We start from the raw sequence: 20,131 nt of genomic DNA on the forward strand, positions 1-20,131 counted from the left end.
GTCCAGTGTATTCTGAGCCCTGCTCCAGGGTCTCCTCCCAGGTGGGCACCACTAAAAATTTCCAGATGAAAGTATTCATAAGGCATCCTGACCACGCGCCCAACTATAACTTGTCTGTTCACAGCTGATGATTATTCAATGCCTAGTTTACTCTTGGTAAATGTTTACTGGGTTTTTCTTTCACTGACATATGACCCAGCACCAGTTGGTGATTGATTGACAGCTCTATTCTGTATACATTTATGTTACAAGACAGAACAGCTTCAAATCTCATAATACTATCATTCACCTTTATCCGAACGTGATCAAGACCCCCCTGTTGAGTCAAGTGTTCCTCATAATTAGCAAAATCTAGGTAAAGTGCATAGCAGAAAAGATCTTGTTTTGAGAAGGGCCACAGTGGCAGAAGGCAAATCGCTGGGAAGAAAACAAGAAGGATAAATTGTTTGAAAGTTGACAGTGAGCACAGGAAAACTGGCAGGGAGGCAAATGTTTTTCATCTTTATCCAGGATGTTCCAGGCTTTATACAAGCAATCGTAATTTTCTAATCAAGAGTCCCATTTTTCTTCTTTTTTGATCCATCATATCCTGTTGCAGTGTGCGACATCTTGATTACAACCTTGGTGTCTCCTAAGCACCATTAAAAGTCACTGATTAATATATTAATACAGATCACAAGGCACTGAAGCAGAGGAAAACTGACCATCAACACAGCCTCTCTAAGCCAGTGTGTTTCCAATTAACAGTCAGACTATTGGCAAACACATAAGGCGCGGAGCAAGAATAAGCCTTTTATCTCAGGTACAGACACAGAATAGTGTTAACTAATTACATCCCTCGTCGCCTTCCTTGGTGAGAATTATTGCAAAGGTGAAAAAGTGCCTCAGGTGTGGGTCACCAGAGGGAGCGGCATCTCTGCACCAAGTTTGTGTTGCATGTCATGAATAATTAATGAAAGCGGTTCACTGTGGGACTGCACGATGTGCACGTAGGTGTGTGTGTGTGTGTGTGTGTGTGTGTGTGTGTGTCACTCAGTGTGCACATGTTAGTAGCTGATTTAAAAGAGATAATCCTCTTCAAACCATCGACATAATGGTCACTGTGGTTCCAGCAGAGGTGACTTAAAGGCCTTTCTCTGCTGAACTGTTAGTCACTTAGTCAAGACCGCAGATTCCAAAGTGTCATTTTACTCAGCAGGCGAAGCGAACATCATGTACTTGCGATATCGCGGACTCTTTTCAGTACCAGCACGCTTTTTTCCCCCCAAGTCGTCATCTCTCTCATCTCCTCAGCGTTGCCGCAACACTCGGATGTGTCTGTGTTGAGCACAGTCTAATTTAGTCGAAATGCTCAAAAAATAATGTATGCAGTGCAAGCTGGTGATCAGACGTTTTTGTAGTTGATGCTAGTTCGAAGCTGTAATTATAGAGTGGATTTGGTGGATAATTTATAATGAGTGTTTAGCATTCACGCTGAGTGTTTATTTGAAAATAAAATTGCATTAACGTTGGTTCAACTGATGCCTGCACACCTGGCAGATAAACTATAATTGAAGGGTAGATTAGATTTAACATGTCACTGCAGCTAAAAAAGTCAATGATTGATTGTCTTCACGTTTGAAGATGTTTATACTTTTTGTGAAGGACAAACCAATCACGCATAAAATGAGAATTGCTGTGCTGTTTTAATTGTGTGTGTTTTTGTGTCTTTCTTTAGCTGGATGAAGGTACACCACCTGAACCTGAGGGCTCGTTTGTGGATTACCAGACCAGTATGGTGAAGTACTCTAAGGGTATTGCGGTCACTGCTCAGGAAATGGTAAATCATCAAAATAACTGTTTACACTGTTGAACCATTTAGGAAATGTTTATTCATTGGATATATTTTGATTTTTTTTTCAGAATTGTCATGTATATCCAACCTGTGTATGATAAACCATATTTTCATGTTCTGTTTTATTTGCCACACTGGCTTGTGGAAGTGTAAAGGCCTGAATCATTTGCCTGTTGTTTGGTGCTAATTCACCATCTATATGTAAAATATTAAGTAGCCACCACCTGCCTAATAAAAGATCAGTTTCTCAACATGACTTCACCATAGCATAACCAGTTAGATCCACATTTAGGATTAAGCAGTGACCTCTCACCTCACCCTACTTTGACTCCATGTGTGTGGTCAAAGTCATTTAAACAATAAGCAGGATGTGTGAATTTACTTCTGGATTCTTGAATTAGTTTTTATGCACATTGTTTCGTATAAAGAAACACATTTGCTTGTTTTGTAGCAAAGCGCATCATTTGTTGAGGACTACCAAAATGTGTCTATACATTGGGACCAAAAATGCTTCCAGAGTTCGCAAACAACGAGCCTTAAAGTGAATCTGAGTGTTTGGGTTGACAGTCGGTGTGTTTTTATCCCTCAGATGACCAAATCGGTGACGTGTCCAGACGAGCTGGGAGGGCTGGCCTCTCAGGTGACTGTGGACTACAGCCAGCTGGCTGTTCAGGGTCGACTGGCTGCTCACACAGCTGAGCCAGAGGAGGTGAGGAGGACCTGGGTGTCACTCAAAGATAGATCATCTGACCCATTATACAGCTCTGCTATATTGTATCCTTTTCACTGCACTTTTTATTTTCTTTTTTTAGAGCACTACATACAGCTGCACGCATGTAGAAAATGATGTCATGCTGGAGTGGAGACACATTTTCTGCGTACACTTTTACAGGACATGATTTTATTTAGTTATGGCTGTGTTCTGTGTTATCCAGATCGGTTTCCAGATCAAGACTCGAGTGCAGGAGCTCGGGCACGGCTGCATCTTCCTGGTCCAGAAGGCTGGAGCTCTGCAGATCACCCCCTCTGACGGCTTCACTAAACGAGAGCTCATTGATTGTGCCCGTGCAGTCACAGAGAAGGTATGATCCTATCATGAGAGATCTGGCTCTGAATTTTGTTGTCTTTTATTTTTAGGAAATTTACACACTTGTCTTAGTCATGTCTAATTTATTTATTTTTAACTACACTAACTCTATTATCTTCTATTATGTCTGTCACACAAATTGCGTTGTCATCTGCTGATCCACACCAATGCTGCAGCCACATCGATTATTGATCATTGATTACATTTGATTAATCATGTTAATACGAATCACTCAGGGCTGGAGGTTTTCCTGCTCAGCCTCATAGGATCCACACCAATGTGTTGTTCACTGGAATAATAAAGACCCATTTTCTAGCTGTGTAGTTTACGACAATGACTCTGCTCTCATTGTATCAACAGTATAAGATGGTTATGGTGCTATAATTAATTTATATGGAATTATAGCACTATTTATTAAAGCATTTTGGAAGAAAGCCTTTGCCATAGGCATGTTTATGCTTCAAAGGGAAAATACATTATTCTACAGTCTGTTTTAATAATTCATGCTTAAGTATTGCACAGATCATATCCAGTCAGTCCGGCAACATCGCAAAGTCTGTGAAAGCAAACAAATTCCTCTCAAGGCAATAGTTGGAGTTATTCCTATGCTGAACATCTGTATAACAAGAAGGGAGTAGGTTTTCTCTGTGTAACATATCAGGCTTGCTCTGTTTTGAGTGTCAATTCTCTTTTTTTCGTGTAGCAGTGAGAGTCCAGAAACGTCAGTTGATCAATTTCTGCTGCCTCTCAGGCATCTGCGAGGAAAACAAATTGACTCGAAACCAGTTTGACATGTGCTCATTTCACTGAGTGACTGATGTTGTGCGTTGCTCTGCACCGGCGTGGTATTTTGCTGTTACAGCGGTTTTTTGAATCCTCTTGGGACCAGTGTGCTGGGCTTCTCAATGGAATGCATTGTTTATCATTTTCCAAGCATATCACAAAGAAGATGCAAGACGGAAGTATTCATCAGACTCTGCTGCTTTTTCCTGCTCTGTTTTGACCACCAATAAAGGTGTGTTCATCTCCATATCTGCACATCCTCACCTGTCTGTTCATAGGCTGTCATGTCTGTTTGTGTCTCCAGGTGTCCTTGGTGCTCTCAGCCCTCCAGGCGGGCAACAAGGGCACACAGGCTTGCATCACAGCTGCCAGCGCAGTGTCTGGCATCATCGCCGATCTGGACACCACCATCATGTTTGCCTCTGCCGGCACACTCAACGCAGAGAATGATGAGTCCTTCGCTGACCACAGGTGAGAGCTGCTTGATTTTATGTTTCTGTTTACATATACAACTGTGCAAGACATCACTGAGTCTACTCTTACAAGACCCGACTGGAGTCTCAAATCCGCCCTCCAGTTATTTTTCCTCCAAAACTGACAGGATGACATATTAACTGGTGAACAGAGGAAGGAAATCTCTGGAGGTAGAAACCACAAATTACCCTCAGGGTTTGAAAGATGGAGGAAGTGTCACATCTCTTACTGTCCTTGCTCTTCGACCAAAGACTCCACTCGGAGGCAGAACTCCCAAAAAAAAACAGCAAAGGATTTAAAAGTTAGTAATTATTGTGGTTATATTCTATGAGATTCCACACTGTTCCGAATCTAGTGTTTGAGTTGAGTTAAACTTGGCCTCGTTCTTTTTGAATGAATTGAGTTCAAAGAGACACTATATCTAATGATCCAAGACAAGACTTGGCACATTACACGCTGCTATGACCAGAAATCATTAACATAGATCCTTACGGGTAATTGTTAGTGAAATGGTACTGTACCTCACTGAAGAAATCATGAAAGCGCAAATGTAAAGAAGCCCTGTCAGGGCAGGATGAAAGGGAATGGAATCACTTTTTATCCCAATTAACGTCATTCAGCAGCCTCAAAAAATCAAAATTTGCAGGAGCTTCCTACAATTTTCCCTTGTCAGTTTTAGAAAAAATAAACCTGCAACTCATTACATAACCTCACCTATCCTCCTTGTGTTTGCACAAGCTTTGATGTACAAATGCCTTTGATATGAAAAGAGATGTGTGCCAGTGTGCATCATTTCACGATATAATTCACACATATTTACATTTTATTGTGCCTCCATGCCAGCAACAGCTGTGGCCAGAGGCATTATGTTTTCGCGTTATCCTTCATCGGGACATGGCGGTCAAAGGTCAAGGTCACTATGACCTCACAGAACACTTTTTCGGCGATAACTCAAGAATTCATATGCTAATTTCACACAAATGTCTTCTGGCCATTATCGAACGGTGTAACTCAGGATCAGAGGGGCAGATTGCGAGATTTCCTGCAGCGGAGAAATACGGCAGGCAGTAATTCTAGTTTCTGCTGCAGTAAGACGTCTACAGTAGATCACAGCTTCAGTCAATGAAGGAATGTCCAACACTTTTGTCTTCCTCTCTTCCTTCTCTTTCTGCGCCCTTGTCTTCTCTCTCAGGGAAAACATTTTGAAGACAGCCAAAGCTCTGGTTGAGGACACAAAGATGCTGGTGTCCGGTGCAGCTTCCGGTCAGGACAAGTTGGCGCAGGCCGCCCAGTCTTCTGCCAAAACCATTACCCAGCTCACAGATGTGGTCAAACTGGGAGCTGCCAGCATTGGCTCGGACGACCCTGAGACGCAGGTTAGCCGGTCCCATTTTTCTTCCCTCTCTTTTCGATCTGTCCTATATTCACTGCGCCTGTTATCACAAGAAATTATGGAAGAATGAGCCGTGAATGGCCGTAACCTTTCAGAGATTTGTCTCTTTTCCAGAATGTGCAGTGATAAATCGGTGTCTCTTTGCGTGTCCTTTCTCTAGGTAGTTCTGATAAATGCTGTCAAAGATGTGGCCAAGGCGCTGGCTGAGCTCATTAGTGCCACCAAGTGCGCCGCTGGCAAAGCAGCAGATGATCCATCTATGTACCAGCTGAAGAGCGCTGCCAAGGTGAGGGGATCAGGGAGTCTGCAATTCGCAAAACTATGTCATCTAATTTAAAGGCCTCCAGTGGGCTTGAATACAGTTTAATGTGGTGCACATGTCTTTTTCAAGAATGTTGGAGTTTCTTGGTATGTTATTCCTCTAAGAAATCAAATCACTTCTTCTAATTTGTTTAATTTGTTCTCCGTTGGGCAGCAACAGTGTTATTTTCATTTTCTCAATAATGAAAATAGTCCTATTTTCTGTTGCAACTGATTTGAAAAAGGTCTATTAAAAAATTCCAAATGAAAATCTATATTCCCATGTGCTGTATGTATGTGTAGCAGACATCCTCCTCTTCCTCAGGCAGGGTCATTAATCAGCTACAGCACCCCTCCTGTCATCAAAAAAACCCTGTTCACACCAGTTGAATAAACTCAGTAATGTAAATAGCCACTAAACGTTCAGGATAACAGGAAACTGAGATAGTTCTAACCCAGATAAATCAGCTGAATGCTTTTTCTCCAACACATAAAACCACAGTTCATAATGTGAACATGACACTGTCGACTGCTCATTATCACCTCAAGCTGTGAAGTGAAAAAGAATAAAAGTCAGTTTCACAGTCTGCGGCAGCACACAGTGAGTCATGGAGTCTTTCAGATAATAACTACATGCCTCACATACAATTTTAGAGCATGAGGTAAAACACATCTTGTAAACCATTTGTAACATTTTCGCCTCAAGTCTTGATGTCTGTGGGTTTTTCTGCGTGGTTGCTGTGTGCCCCCTATCTGTGAGATGGATGTAGTACACCCTGAAAAAGTCCTGTGTAATGCTCTAATGCTCAGAGATTCTGCTATAACATTAATACTGAGGTTGCTTTCCCGTCAATATCTCTGAGTGTGTTAGGTCATTTGGTTATTGTAGCAAAATAATGAACAGGAAGTCAGTATTGGATTAATATAGGATTTTTTTCCAGTGTCCTCAGGCCTGTGTTTGAAACAGACATTCCCACCTGTTTACTTTATCCATTAACAGTTTCTCTATTGATTTTGATTCAGAAAATGTATGATACCACTCCTTAGTTGTTAACATTGTCATGGTAGTAAGTATAAATGATAAGGGGATGGTTGACATGGTAACAAATCGTACAGTTAAACACCATAGCAACTGGTCACATCCTCAACAGTCCTCTGTGGCCCTTTATGCTCCAGCAAAAGCAAACTCTCTGTGAATTAACGTGTGTTGATCTAACTTTTGGGTTAAGTTGATGATTTTAAAATGTTTTGATTTGTAAATGTTTTAGTGGCCCCGCCCTGTTGCTGTCTAAAAACACTTGTGTGGATGATCGCACACATCTCATCAGGTTTTTTTTTTTTTTTTCACGTTGTATATCCTGTACTTTTTCTGCCAGGTGATGGTGACCAACGTGACGTCCCTGCTGAAGACGGTCAAGGCGGTGGAGGACGAGGCCACTCGGGGCACTAGAGCCCTGGAGGCCACGATCGAGTGCATCAAACAGGAAATGGCGGTGAGGACAGGTGGAGGGCTAAGGATGTGCATGAATGACATCACCAGTATCACAAGGATTACGACGGATTAATGCTGATTTATGTCTCTGATTTAACTGATATTTTGGAAATGAATGAAAACATTAAGGGGCTGACAGTTAGTTTTTTTTTACACTGAGGAGATGCAGCTTTTGTCTGTCGCCCAATCACATTTGTCTACTGCCTATCAATGACGCACCACCGTCTTTGTCTCCCACAGCTGTTTCAGTCCAAGGATGCTCCCAACAAGACGACCACACCTGAGGAGTTCATTCGCATGACTAAGGGCATCACCATGGCAACAGCTAAAGCAGTGGCTGCAGGGAACTCTGCCCGGCAGGAGGACATCATCCATACGGCCAACCTCAGCCGCAAAGCCATTTCAGACATGCTCACCACCTGCAAGGTTCTTGTTTTACCTTAGCAACAGAAAAGTGAATAAATGTAAAATGTCCTAATGTTGTTACATGATGTTTAATGTACTGTATGTATGTAAGACAGAATGGGCCACTCACCTCGGCTATTCCCTAAAAAAAAAAAAAATCAAACCAGAGCTTAAATTTGGACCATATCTCTCATTGTGTCTTCATGACTTGTAACTAATAAAAGTAAAGATTAATAATTCTGTTAATTCATGTGTTTCTGTCTTTCAGCAAGCGGCCTACCATCCTGAGGTCAATGAGGAGGTGAAAAACAGAGCACTGATGTACGGATCAGAGTGTACAACTGGATACATCGATCTGCTGGAACAAGTACTACTGGTAGGTTGAACATTGTGTCAGTTTAGAGAGATTTTTCTTGTTCCTGTTTTTCGCTAGAATTCACATGTGAGATGATAAATGTTTGTGATGCATCGGTTATGCTCCTAAAATAGTTTCAAATTTATAAAAAACTTGAAAATACACGCCGTATGAAATAGATAGTAGTATACTTTAAAGTTGATTGCCCCATTCGCATAATGAAATATCGTAACACAAGATACCATGAATAATTTCAGACATGTTTCTCTTTAATTCAGCCTGACATATTTATTATCCTGGGAAATTCTGGGACATTAAGTCTAACAAAGTTTGTTGGGTTTGAAATATTCTCTCTGTTTGTGAGGGGTCTGGCAGAGTTTAAAGATGTAATTTAATTTGGATGTGTCTAAAAGATTTTTTATTTTTTTTTGTAATGCCATAATCCCCATGATTCTCATTAATTCAGTGAAAAACAACCAAAATAATGTTGTCTCAGTTGTGCAGCATTTTTCAAGCACAAAAGTGTCTGTTTAATGTGTGTGTGTGTGTGTGTGTGTGTGTGTGTGTGTGTGTGTGTGTGTGTGTAGGTCCTGCAGAGGCCCACTGGAGAGCAGAAGCAGCAGCTGGCGGCTTGCTCCAAACGGGTGGCAGGAGCCGTCACAGAGCTCATCCAAACCGCTGAGGCCATGAAAGGTACACACACACACATACAGTGACACCACACTTCACACACTCGCTCCTTTTACAGTATGATATGTGATGAACTCAAATCTACAGCAGTAAGTGTTAACTTTTTTATTCATTTACTAATGAAGCTTCCAACAAAATCTCTCATTGTTTATAATCCCCAGTAGGAGACTGCTACATCTATACAAGAATACATTTTTAATTTCCCATATAACAGAGAAACATTCCTTTAAACAAACTTTTGGTAATATTCCTGTCCCCCTTCTCTTGCCACAGATGGAGGTAAGTTAGCACTGTTTTCTGTACTGTGACTGATTTCACCAGTTGTGAGCTGTTCAACACCTTCTCTCCTCAGCGCTAACACTGATTCATGTAATCTCATTGTGAAATTCAGCTGCTCTCAGGCTTCTCGCGTACATACAGCCAGCTCCATCTATCATGCTTTGTTTTATGTGCAATCTCATTTGAAATAAATCACTCCATCTTCATTGCAGTGAGTGGCAGTTTGTTGCCTCCATCAGCTATGCATGGGATGTGGTGATATGTGGCACTTTTTTTTTTTTCTGTGTGATCACGTTGTTGTTGCGAGGCATGTTCTGTTGACACCCTGCCTTGTGAAGTATTCTTTTTTTTAAAATCCCATTTTCACATTTGAATCTTAATCTTAATTTCACGTGTGCACGCGTGCCTCAGGTTCAGAGTGGGTGGACCCCGAGGACCCGACTGTGATTGCAGAAACGGAGCTGCTCGGAGCGGCGGCATCCATCGAAGCAGCAGCTAAGAAGCTGGAGCAGCTCAAACCCCGAGCCAAGCCCAAGGTGGGTGGCTACATGACTTAATAACTCACTGTGGGACTTTAACAGTGTATGGAGACATGAAAGAGGAGATAATTATGTCACCATACAGTTGTTCCTAAAAGAGTTGCAGTGAAATAAAGACAGTATAATACTTAATTCTGTTTCAGACTAAAGAAGAAAATAATGAAACCCTGTATCACGGGAAGTTATGACTTCCTGTGAGGCAGTGGTAGAGGAAGTAATCAGATACTTTTTGTAAAAGTAGTAAGATCACCATGTAGAAATACTCTATACAAGTAAAAGGCCTGCATTCAAAATTTTACATAAGAGTGGTAAAAGTAGATGGTAAAGTAGCAAAATATACCTAAATTATACAAAGTATAAGCACTAATTTTGCAAGATGATCTCCATTAAAGTGTTATATTATTATATATTTAATTAGGGAGTTATTATTTTTAATGTACTGAGCTTATTTGAACTGCTTTATATACTGTTTATTTCCAGTGGAAATAAAATACTTAAGTAAAAGTACCATTACAACAATGTAAAAAATACAAATAAAAGTCCTGCATACAAATGTTCAGTCAAGTAAACGTTCAGAAGTATTATCAGCCAAATCTACTTAAAGTAACAAACATAAAAGCACTTGATGTCTGTGACTGATAAAATATTATATATTACATTTACATTATTAGATATATTAGATATGTTTATTTTGTTGCACGTGGCAATGAATGACTGAATTAATATAATATTTATTGTATATTAACAATACACTTCAAAGGATAAGCCATTCAAACAGCTTTTGTGCTTTTTAGATTTTTTTGCTCAGATGTCTTTGAACTGTACAGTTTATACAGCAGTGCATGTTAGACAAATGTCCTCTGTAGCTAAGCCTTGAATCACGACTTTACCTGTATTGATGCCCTCTGTCTGTGTGTAAACCTCTCAGTTGTTTTTTATGGTTTATATTTAGTACCAGTGTTAATATTGGGAGTTCGTGTCATTTCACAGCAACAAAATGACACATTTTGTCATGACATTCACAGAAAGGATGCTCTGTGTCTTGTGCTGTCTCCTCCCTGTTTACATATTCCCACCAAATGTTCTTTATCCTTGATTTACGGTCACATCCTCAGTCACTCACATTTTACCCAGTTCATTGGCTATCCATGTCCATCAAAGTTTTACCTTTTTGATTTGTATCACTGCAGTTGATTGTTCAGATGAAAATTCACTGAAAACCCACCTCCTCAACTGTGTATTATCCTCAGCCATATCCCCATCTTCCATACAACACATTTGCCATGTTTCCTCCTCCTCTGATCATCTATCCATCTGTGCTAGTTCTAGCTAAAGCCTGTCCCAGTATATCTCCTCTGGCTCCCAGTTAACCCCCCCCCCCTTCCCTCCCTGCCTGCCCCCACCACCGGAGGCCTTCTCTGCAGGGCTCTGTCTGATATGTTTGATATATTAGGTTGTTATTCAGTCCCAACTATATATCAAACATATTGCTACAGTGTCCCGCTCTGTCTACAGACTTGTGGTGTGAATGTGCTTGTGCATGAAAGAGAGCGTGTGCGTGCCTCTGTGTATGTATGCGAGCGTGAGCGTGAGTGTGTGAGTGTGTGTGTGTGCGTGTGTGTATGCGTGTGTATGTGTGTGTTTTAAACGAGCTGACTTGAGTATGACTGGATGTGTAACACTGACAGATAATCTTCGTGCAGCGTGTTGTTTCTTCTTCAGTTGCATCTAGCTCCTCATCAGCTGTTGCAGTTTAATAAGATGCTTTGTTTCTGGCTGTGTCAGGTTTTTGGGAGTTATATTTGTTTCTCTGTTTGTCACTAAGTTGTAACTTTTTCCACCACAAACAAAGTCCCATTTAAAAGTGGTGAATCAAATTATTTTCCTTTCAATGCAAAAGAAAATTGAGTAATAAATTTCAAAGTTTATCGGACTGTGGAGTCAGTGACAAATACTGTAGAATGAGTCGACCAGGGTCACGTTTAGGAGTGATTGAACTTGGTGTTGGACTTTAAACACTAGTAGCACTGACAGGTGCAAACTTTAGCCTAGTGAAGGACCCCACCTCACCTGACTTATTGGTCTTCTCCTCCCTCAGCAAGCAGATGAGACGCTGAACTTTGAGGAGCAGATCCTGGAGGCAGCCAAGTCCATCGCTGCAGCCACCAGTGCTTTGGTCAAATCGGCCTCAGCTGCCCAGAGAGAGCTGGTGGCTCAGGGCAAAGTGGGCTCCATCCCTGCTAATGCTGTGGACGATGGGCAGTGGTCCCAGGGACTCATCTCTGCCGTAAGTATCAAGGACCGTTTAATGCGGGTTACAGTCTGAGGCGCAATTTTTGCAAATGAAAAGACTCTAATTTTCTCTCCCAGGCACGTATGGTAGCAGCAGCGACCAGCAACCTTTGTGAGGCAGCCAACGCCTCAGTTCAGGGCCACGCCAGCGAAGAGAAGCTCATCTCTTCAGCCAAACAGGTGGCGGCCTCCACTGCCCAGCTGCTGGTGGCCTGTAAGGTGAAGGCAGACCAGGACTCAGAGGCCATGAGGAGACTTCAGGTACCGTTAAGACACAGCCCAAACAAGACCACCGTTTTGTTTGTTGGATCATCCCTCATATAGAAATGCTCATGTTTTACATAGCTGCACAACTTCAGTAATAATCATCTAATCATATAATAATCATCTAAAGTCGTCTTTGCTTTTTCATGCTGCTATTAGCTGTCTTTCTCAATGGCTCTCCCCCCTCCCCCCCATAGATTGCTGGGAATGCTGTGAAGAAGGCATCAGACAACTTGGTGCGGGCAGCCCAGAAGGCAGCATTTGACAAATCAGATGAAGATAATGTGGTGGTCAAGACAAAGTTTGTGGGTGGTATCGCACAGGTAAGAATGTCGGGCAGGATTATATATTATGACGACCCTCTCTTGTCTAAGTAGGGAGGTTAGTGCTGGTGTTTTATCAGGCGTAAAACCGGAAGCACAAGTCAATTTCAATCTTATCAACCACCATCTTTACCATCTACTGCCGCCTGTGCCTTCCTGTGTCGACCATTTCTCATAATGATCATTTTTACCTTCCTAACCCAACTGGGAAACTGGGACTTTGAAAACATGCGATTGTTATTTTCAATCATTTTTGACAGTTGAACATTTACATTTACTAGCGTTATATTACACTTAAACATCCAGAACTTTAACACCAAGAGATGGTCTGTCCTCACTTATTATCACATTCTTGAATTATCTTCGCCACGCTGTCACACATACTGCTGGGCATTTGTTAGCATTGATTTAATACCTATAAAGAAATGTAGACCAACTTTTGAAACACTCACAACTTCTAGATCAATTCATGTTTCCTGATGTCTCTTCAGAATATACTCAGAAAAGATTTCTCTCGGTCATCCAATACTCGTGCACAGTAATATATTTATAACTTAACACACAGACACACCGACCATAAAGGAGGCATTGAGAGATGATGATATTCACCATAAGCGGACTAAAAAGTGGAATGAATGAGTTTTGGAAAATTCCATCTTCATTCGCTATCTAAAATTGCTACGTTGTTTGTGTTTCTGTCCAGATTATCGCAGCCCAGGAGGAGATGCTGAGGAAGGAGAGAGAGCTGGAAGAAGCCAGGAAGAAACTGGCTCAGATCAGACAGCAGCAGTACAAGTTCCTGCCCAGCGAACTGCGAGAGGACAACAACTAACTATTCAAACTCACCGTCACTGCTGCACAATCTTGAAGCAGTGTGAAGAGCACATATGTGTTTGGGTGCAGATTTGCGTCCTTTTTCATGGCACGCTTGAACAGGTATGTGGCCTACAGCGACTTCAGATATGTTGTGACTGATTTTAACAAACCAGTGAAGCCCAAGTCTGCAGTGAACACCGTTGACGGAGTCCACATCACACGGGGAAGTCAGCAACTAGCAAGTTTGAAATACTACTGTGTGGAACTGACTACTTTCTGAAAGCAACATAAAGATTGTGGTGATTTAGCCTGAAGAACTGCTTTTTTTGTCCTCATGTATAGCATAACTACTTTGACTGATGTAACCTGAACCAGAATGTGACATGCTGAGGACGGTACAGCTCATACACTCTCATGTTCGTCCATAAGCTACAGTTTCTGTATTTTGTTTTACAATTTTCAGCTCTAGTTCATAAACTTTTAAGATGAAGAATTGATTGTATTGCCGTTAATTTCATATAGCAGCCGTTTAACTGCAACATCACTCACAGAGCAAGGATTTCAGCTCGGTACTCTGATATTATATGAATGTTGGCCTTTATGCTCCAATTTGGCACCTTAATATCTGTTTAAACCATGTAAATCACATGACTGTGGTCTGTCTAGACTTTAACTCAGTGGTCATTAACCCTAATATGAAGGAAGGAAGGATTTAGCATATTGGTGTTTTCTGGACCATACTGTAAATTTCAATACTGGAGAGTTGTTTTTGGGAATCGTCCGTTAATGTAGACAGCGATATAAGCATCTCATCTTTCTTACTTGTCAGTTTATGCCGATATTGATGGGGTCTACATGCACAATGTCTTTTTTTTTTTTTAAAGATGCAACAAATTTTACATGTTTTGTCTACGCCCGTGAATATACAGTCCATGTCATCGTGTGCAGCCAAATTACGTTACCATGTGAATGCTTCTCCACAGGGGAAGACACACACCTGGAAGCCACCGTAGGCTCTCAGGTATGTGTCTTCCAGTCAGATATATCTTCCCAAATCCCAAATCTTTTTTTAAAATTCCGTATCATGTCAGGTAGTGAGACCTCCAAACAGTATAACCACAATTTGATCATGATGCAATAATGTGGTTGGTGCTTAAGGGGGCAGTATTGGTTTCCCTTACACCTTGCAAACTCAAAGTAATAATGTAGGAGAGTATATTGTATAATTGAGTGCTTATTTTAGTATTAAGGATAGAGTATGTGTTTAGAGTAATTGGCTACAACATCATGCAAATTAAGAATACCTGTAAATACCTCAGACCTCTTGAATCAGTTGAATGCCATGCAGTGCCGCTTCTATGCGCTGTGTGCTTCATCTGATGGTGACTGCTTCCAGCAGATACACACTTTGGCCCTTCCATTGATTATTTTCTCTCCCATTGTTACAAAGTGATTACAGACTCCCATAATTTTTTCCAGCAATACTCAATCACTGCCAGGGATTGATTAGAGTCAGTTCACCTCCAATTCCATAAATTCAGGATGCATCTGAAAATACCTTAGCAATAAGCTAATTCTAACAAATAAAGTCTTGTGAGAATTGAGGTTAAAATAAGTGAATTGAAAGTGAAGTGACTGCAACACTGATCACTGCAGTTCAATCTTTCTCCTCTCTTTTCTGTCCGTCAGTCTCTGAATTGAAGGGTGCTCTGTGTGTTACTGAATATACTACTTATACTTGCTGCAATAGACGAACCTTTTTGTTTAATGAGTTTGATTGTAGTGCGTTTGGTTCCCTTGTCTTACTATACTATACGGGCTGTGTTTCATTAATAAAAAGGACAGTATATTGTAAGATTAGGTCCTGCTGTGAAAATGCATGGCTTTGCGCTTCACTTTCATCTCTTTGTTTATACAGCGACGAGAGTCAAACTTTTAAGGATGCAATGAGTGATTCTGACCTCCACAGACAGACAGACGGACAGACAGACAGACAGACAGTATACCATAGCAAACAGCTAAAGACAGACTGAATTCACAAGTGTTTTCTGACATTGTATTTTTATGTGTGAGTGGGGTGGGGTGGGGTCCACTGCTCATCAGTCAAGTCTGTAGTGTTTATTATTAGTGCCTTAGTCCGTAGCCCATACAGTGTCTGGTCTGCCTGAGTGACAGCTTCACCTCATCAGTCAGTAGAAGGTACTGGAGAAGCAATTTGTTTGGGAATGTAGGTTCATGTCTGTGGGTTTTCTAACTTTTGTTGTCCCACTTGTCAACGTAGTTTTCCTCTTTAAGCGCTGAACCAACTGCAGCCCCCTTTATCTTTCTCTTTTCCTCTCTCTCGCCACATGTAAGGCCTTTTGGGGGGGGGGGGGTGACAGAGGAACTGTCCGCCAGTCATAAAATGTGTTGCCATTTAAAATGTACCATCAGTATGTATATTATATATATGAACACATTTTTGTACTGCATTCCATGGGCATCTACCACAGTGCTTCTAAACTACGACAGATTCAGGTCTGTTACCTGCTTTATTGTATGTTAAGAAGTCACTACAATTTTATGGGTGGGCTTATTTTTTCTCATGCTTTTAAGCCTCTGTGAAAGATAAATGTGATAAGAACATTTCAATATATCTGTCACCATTAAGATGTCGTGACGCATTTCAATGATGTGGAGTATTTGAAGTGTTCTGTATGTTTTGTTTTTTTTCTCCCTTAACAGAAATAAAATTATGAAGTTACTACAGTAAAGATGAGCGATAACATACAATATAAAAGATATTTATCTGGCCTCAATAAAACTATTTTTTGTATTCACTGAAAATAAAGCATTTCAATGGAGCTAAGTGTGTCAGATTTCTTCTTGTGGTTATTTTGCACACTGAAGTGTGTGTGAGCATTTTACACTTACATTTGTCATCCTTACTTTTTGGGTTTATCAAATTTCAAACCAGCATTGGCCAAATCCATTATGGAAATGAACCAGTGCTGCATCCAACCTGCTTTGAAGAGCATTGGAAAAAAAAAAAACATTCTATAAAGCACATAAATTAATAATTAATTTATCCAGCTAGACATATCACCCCTTCATCACATTTGGGACCTCAGGAGTAGTTACAGCTGAGGACACCTCCAGGATACTATCATCAAGTATACTTGATACATACTTGTTACTGGTAAGTTATTTGGAGCACGCACATCCCTCCCAAGCTCAAATGTCTGTAAACACAACTACCACTGAGGACACCAAGGTCATGTCCTCAGTATTTTCTGTGTAAATTTGTGGGTTTTCAGTAACCTGCGGTCAGTTTACATTCTATGATTGGAAGACTTACACGTCTTTGTGATTTCACAGGCTGATTCTAGTACATTTAGATTCTATTTACTTCAATTTGACTCACTAGGGCTGGGTATCAAATCACTGCCAACTCAATACCTGGCTCTGGGAGAAAATATCTGATTGAAGAATTGTTGAACAAGATGAAGATTCAAACTAAGATTCACACTTCAAAGAATATTGAACATTGAACTTTGCTGAATGAATAAAATATGAACCATCCAGTTCTCCATGTCTGTCTTTTTTTCTTGTGATGTTTCATCAGCAGCACTGACAGGGTGCAGAACCACCACTAACTTCTCCCGTCCAAGTGAATAACAGAGAGGTGAGTTCTGGCAAACGAACAAGGTCTCTTTAAGTGTCTGTGTCAGTTTAGTGTCAGGACGAGATGGCATTTCTGAGTCAGCACTAAACCTGAAGCTATATTGAGTCCAGGCTGAGACCTGTGCTAAATTTGTCCGGCACTAAAATTTGAGGAGGCAATGTCAATTACAGTGGCACAGCTGCTCCCAGCACTGCTTTTAAACCTGGAATCAGTTTTCTGACATTTTGTCATGAAGATGGTTTTCAATTGTACTACTGTATGTGTTTTTCCAAGTTACAAATCTAAATCTCAGTGACCGTGGACTAGCATTTTCCTGTAACTATTGTATCTGGCCTGTAACAAGAGGCCCTGTTATACTAACTTGGCTGGGGGGGGGGGGGGGAGGGGGGGGCTTTGAATTTAATGTGGACAAGCAGCTGATAGAAGACAGCTCATCCATTATTTTTATGTCCTAAATCTAATTATAATAAAAGTCAGAAAGCGGATACAGTTACTGATGACTGCAGCATGCCACACAGTGAAGTTATCCACTGAAGACAGTTAAATACAATATAAGATTACCTGTCCAGCCACAAACACCTTGATTTCTTTCTCCTCAGCCACTTGTACCCACAGTCACTGCTCAATCTTCCGTCATTTCTTTTGAATAAAAACATCAGCGGCACATCAGGTTGTTGTTGTTGTTGCTGCGTTACTCTGCTGACAGAAAATAACACTCCAGTGACATATTGTAACAAGCACTGTGGACAGAGGCTCAACACACTCATCATGTTGATGTTTTAAAATGACCTCACACACGAGCTCTGCACATCTGAACCGGTATGACGAGCTTGGTTGAATCACTGCAAGAGATAAAGTTTGACTCAGAAGGACTGAGTGGAACACCAACATTATTCTCCTCCATACTTTTAATTACTGAGGAGGAAGTGAGAGATTCCAGTCTGGACATTAACAATGAAATCATCACTGTACACTCACTTTTTGTCTGCATACCCAGCTTCCTCAATACATCTATAATGAAATGTTCAAATGGCACTGACTTCTATTTGTGTTCTGACAGTTTGACTAAACTGTTAAACATACTGTTCACTACTTTTGGCATTACAACATGATATGAATTAAAGCAGTCACTCAAGTAGAGGGAGCATCACAAACTGCATGGAGCTGTGATACACCACAGAAACAAAGACTGTGTTTAGATTTATGGGTTCCTCATAACAATAAATCAGTAATGCATGCATGGCCATCAGCAGACAATGGTCACCTAATGAAATCAAATTTCAAAGGTCTTTAAACTTAACACACAACATCATTGTTAGAGGGCCACATACTTCCCTGCATGATGGGAATTCTGGGAATACTGAGGCTTGTTTCATATATCACACCTGTCTGTCATATGGCTTCAGCGATACCATCTCAGACTCATAATGGCACCTTTTCTTTCAGAACGATTTCAAGAAAGGCTTCATCTTTATCTTTTAGCTATCAATTCACATAAGGAATTTCTTGACGAACATACAAATAAAATACAGAAAAACTGAATATTAGATATTTGACCAGTTGCAGCACATTGACTCAGGTCTGGAATGAGTCATGAATAATGAGGACATTGATCTCTGCTGCAGACAAAAACAACAAAAAATATTTCCCATGGATCCTGGCCCTTGAAGAAAAATTTAAAGAATCACATTCTAACTGCAGTTATAAGTCCACAGACCCCTGAATGAAATGCAATCTCAGTAAATCATTAATTGTTGGACAGGTATAGTGTGATGATATTCGTCTCTATCTATCCTGGGTGCTAGGGTGACATGGATTGCTCCATGAGCCTCTCTGATCTCTGTATACGACTGGAATGCCTGGCTGGCTGTTAAACAGTCCACAAAACACATGGCGGGATGACAACACAGTGACAGCTGACTGCTTTAAAAAAAAAAAAGAAGCACCACAGGAAGGATATCAGGCTGGACCACCACAGAGATAAAACAAAGGAGAACAAAGTACAGAAAAGAGAAGAACAATTGAATTGAATTTTCATTCAAAAAATAAAAAGCCTTATAAAATCTAATCTTAAAACAAGCCAAAGTCAGATTGTGATAGCAAATTGTTAAGAGTGTTTCTTCTTCAGCTGTTCAAACCAGGAAGCATTTACACTATCATAACTATGTCATAATTAATTTAGCTCTGTAAATATGATGGAACCAAAATTCAGTAATAGTGAAGTGTTTTTGGTTTGCATATAGGCTGTTTGTTTTTTCTATCCCTCCACCCAATTCCTTTCACAATAGTGACTGATCTGATTTGAAAGAAAGCTAATGCTCCTTTTCTTATAGTCAGGCTTGTTGAGGGTGGGAGTGGCTACGAGGGCCATGGACAGAGTCCAGCAGGTGCTTTTCCAAGTAGTAAGATCCCAAAAATATGCACTCAACCAAACAGAAGCAGAACAGTACAGACTAGAAAATAAAGGCAAGGATGCTGAAATCCAAATGCATCTTAGAGAGTGACAAAATACTGTCAGTGTGTATTGACACACCTTATGGACAGGAAGACAGTGATGTTCATAATATTACATAACAGTGGTGTATGTTTATACATAGTATCTAATCTATTTTTACACTAGATCTCATTTTCACTTGTTAAATCATATTTCATTCTCCTTCCCAAGGTCCAATTTCCCTAACAGGTACAAAAATTAATTACAGTAGTCGACAGTTAACTATTATTGCTCAGCCGTCCAGCAGGCCTGACCACAGGTTGTGTGTGACAGCTGCGGCTGTGCCAGTGGCCCCGTGAACTATCACAGAGGCGCAGCGAGGGGGCTGTTGAAATGCCAAAGCTTCTCTATCCTTCACTGTGCACGCCACTATATCCACTGCGGCCCATTTGAGAAATAACTCTCAGGCATGTATTAACTGGGAGAGGAGTTGGACAAGCCTGATGATATACCTCTGCAGAGACCAAAGCCTATCTGATTTCTGCTCGGATGTTGAACTATGCTGAGAGGGAGCTGCTGAAATGATCCCTGGAAGACAAACAAGCCCTACTGGCTAATATGACACCCCACAGAGCGAGAAGAACTTTCACAGCGGCTTATCCAATCAGATATATTTGTTTTGTATGAATAGCTCTCGTGCATGAAGT

At 40.8% G+C, this 20,131-nt stretch overlaps 1 protein-coding gene across 1 annotated transcript in view; it reads left to right on the plus strand.

The window, feature by feature from the left end:
• Window positions 1–16,151, plus strand: part of LOC111218754 (talin-2) — a 50,973-nt gene extending 34,822 nt beyond the window's left edge. Inside the window, exons 42-56 of the mRNA XM_022741203.1 lie at window positions 1,718–1,819; window positions 2,424–2,543; window positions 2,770–2,916; window positions 4,009–4,175; window positions 5,371–5,554; window positions 5,732–5,857; window positions 7,248–7,364; window positions 7,604–7,789; window positions 8,037–8,144; window positions 8,711–8,816; window positions 9,504–9,628; window positions 11,730–11,918; window positions 12,002–12,184; window positions 12,385–12,510; window positions 13,214–16,151. Coding sequence (XP_022596924.1) covers window positions 1,718–1,819; window positions 2,424–2,543; window positions 2,770–2,916; window positions 4,009–4,175; window positions 5,371–5,554; window positions 5,732–5,857; window positions 7,248–7,364; window positions 7,604–7,789; window positions 8,037–8,144; window positions 8,711–8,816; window positions 9,504–9,628; window positions 11,730–11,918; window positions 12,002–12,184; window positions 12,385–12,510; window positions 13,214–13,342 — 2,115 coding nt within the window. The 3' untranslated portion in view covers window positions 13,343–16,151. The remainder of the gene's footprint in view (window positions 1–1,717; window positions 1,820–2,423; window positions 2,544–2,769; window positions 2,917–4,008; window positions 4,176–5,370; window positions 5,555–5,731; window positions 5,858–7,247; window positions 7,365–7,603; window positions 7,790–8,036; window positions 8,145–8,710; window positions 8,817–9,503; window positions 9,629–11,729; window positions 11,919–12,001; window positions 12,185–12,384; window positions 12,511–13,213) is intronic.
• Window positions 16,152–20,131: the final 3,980 nt, after the last annotated feature.

Source organism: Seriola dumerili, unplaced genomic scaffold (genome assembly GCF_002260705.1).
Source record: "Seriola dumerili isolate Sdu_G_001 unplaced genomic scaffold, Sdu_1.0 BDQW01000003.1, whole genome shotgun sequence".
NCBI lineage: Eukaryota > Metazoa > Chordata > Actinopteri > Carangiformes > Carangidae > Seriola > Seriola dumerili.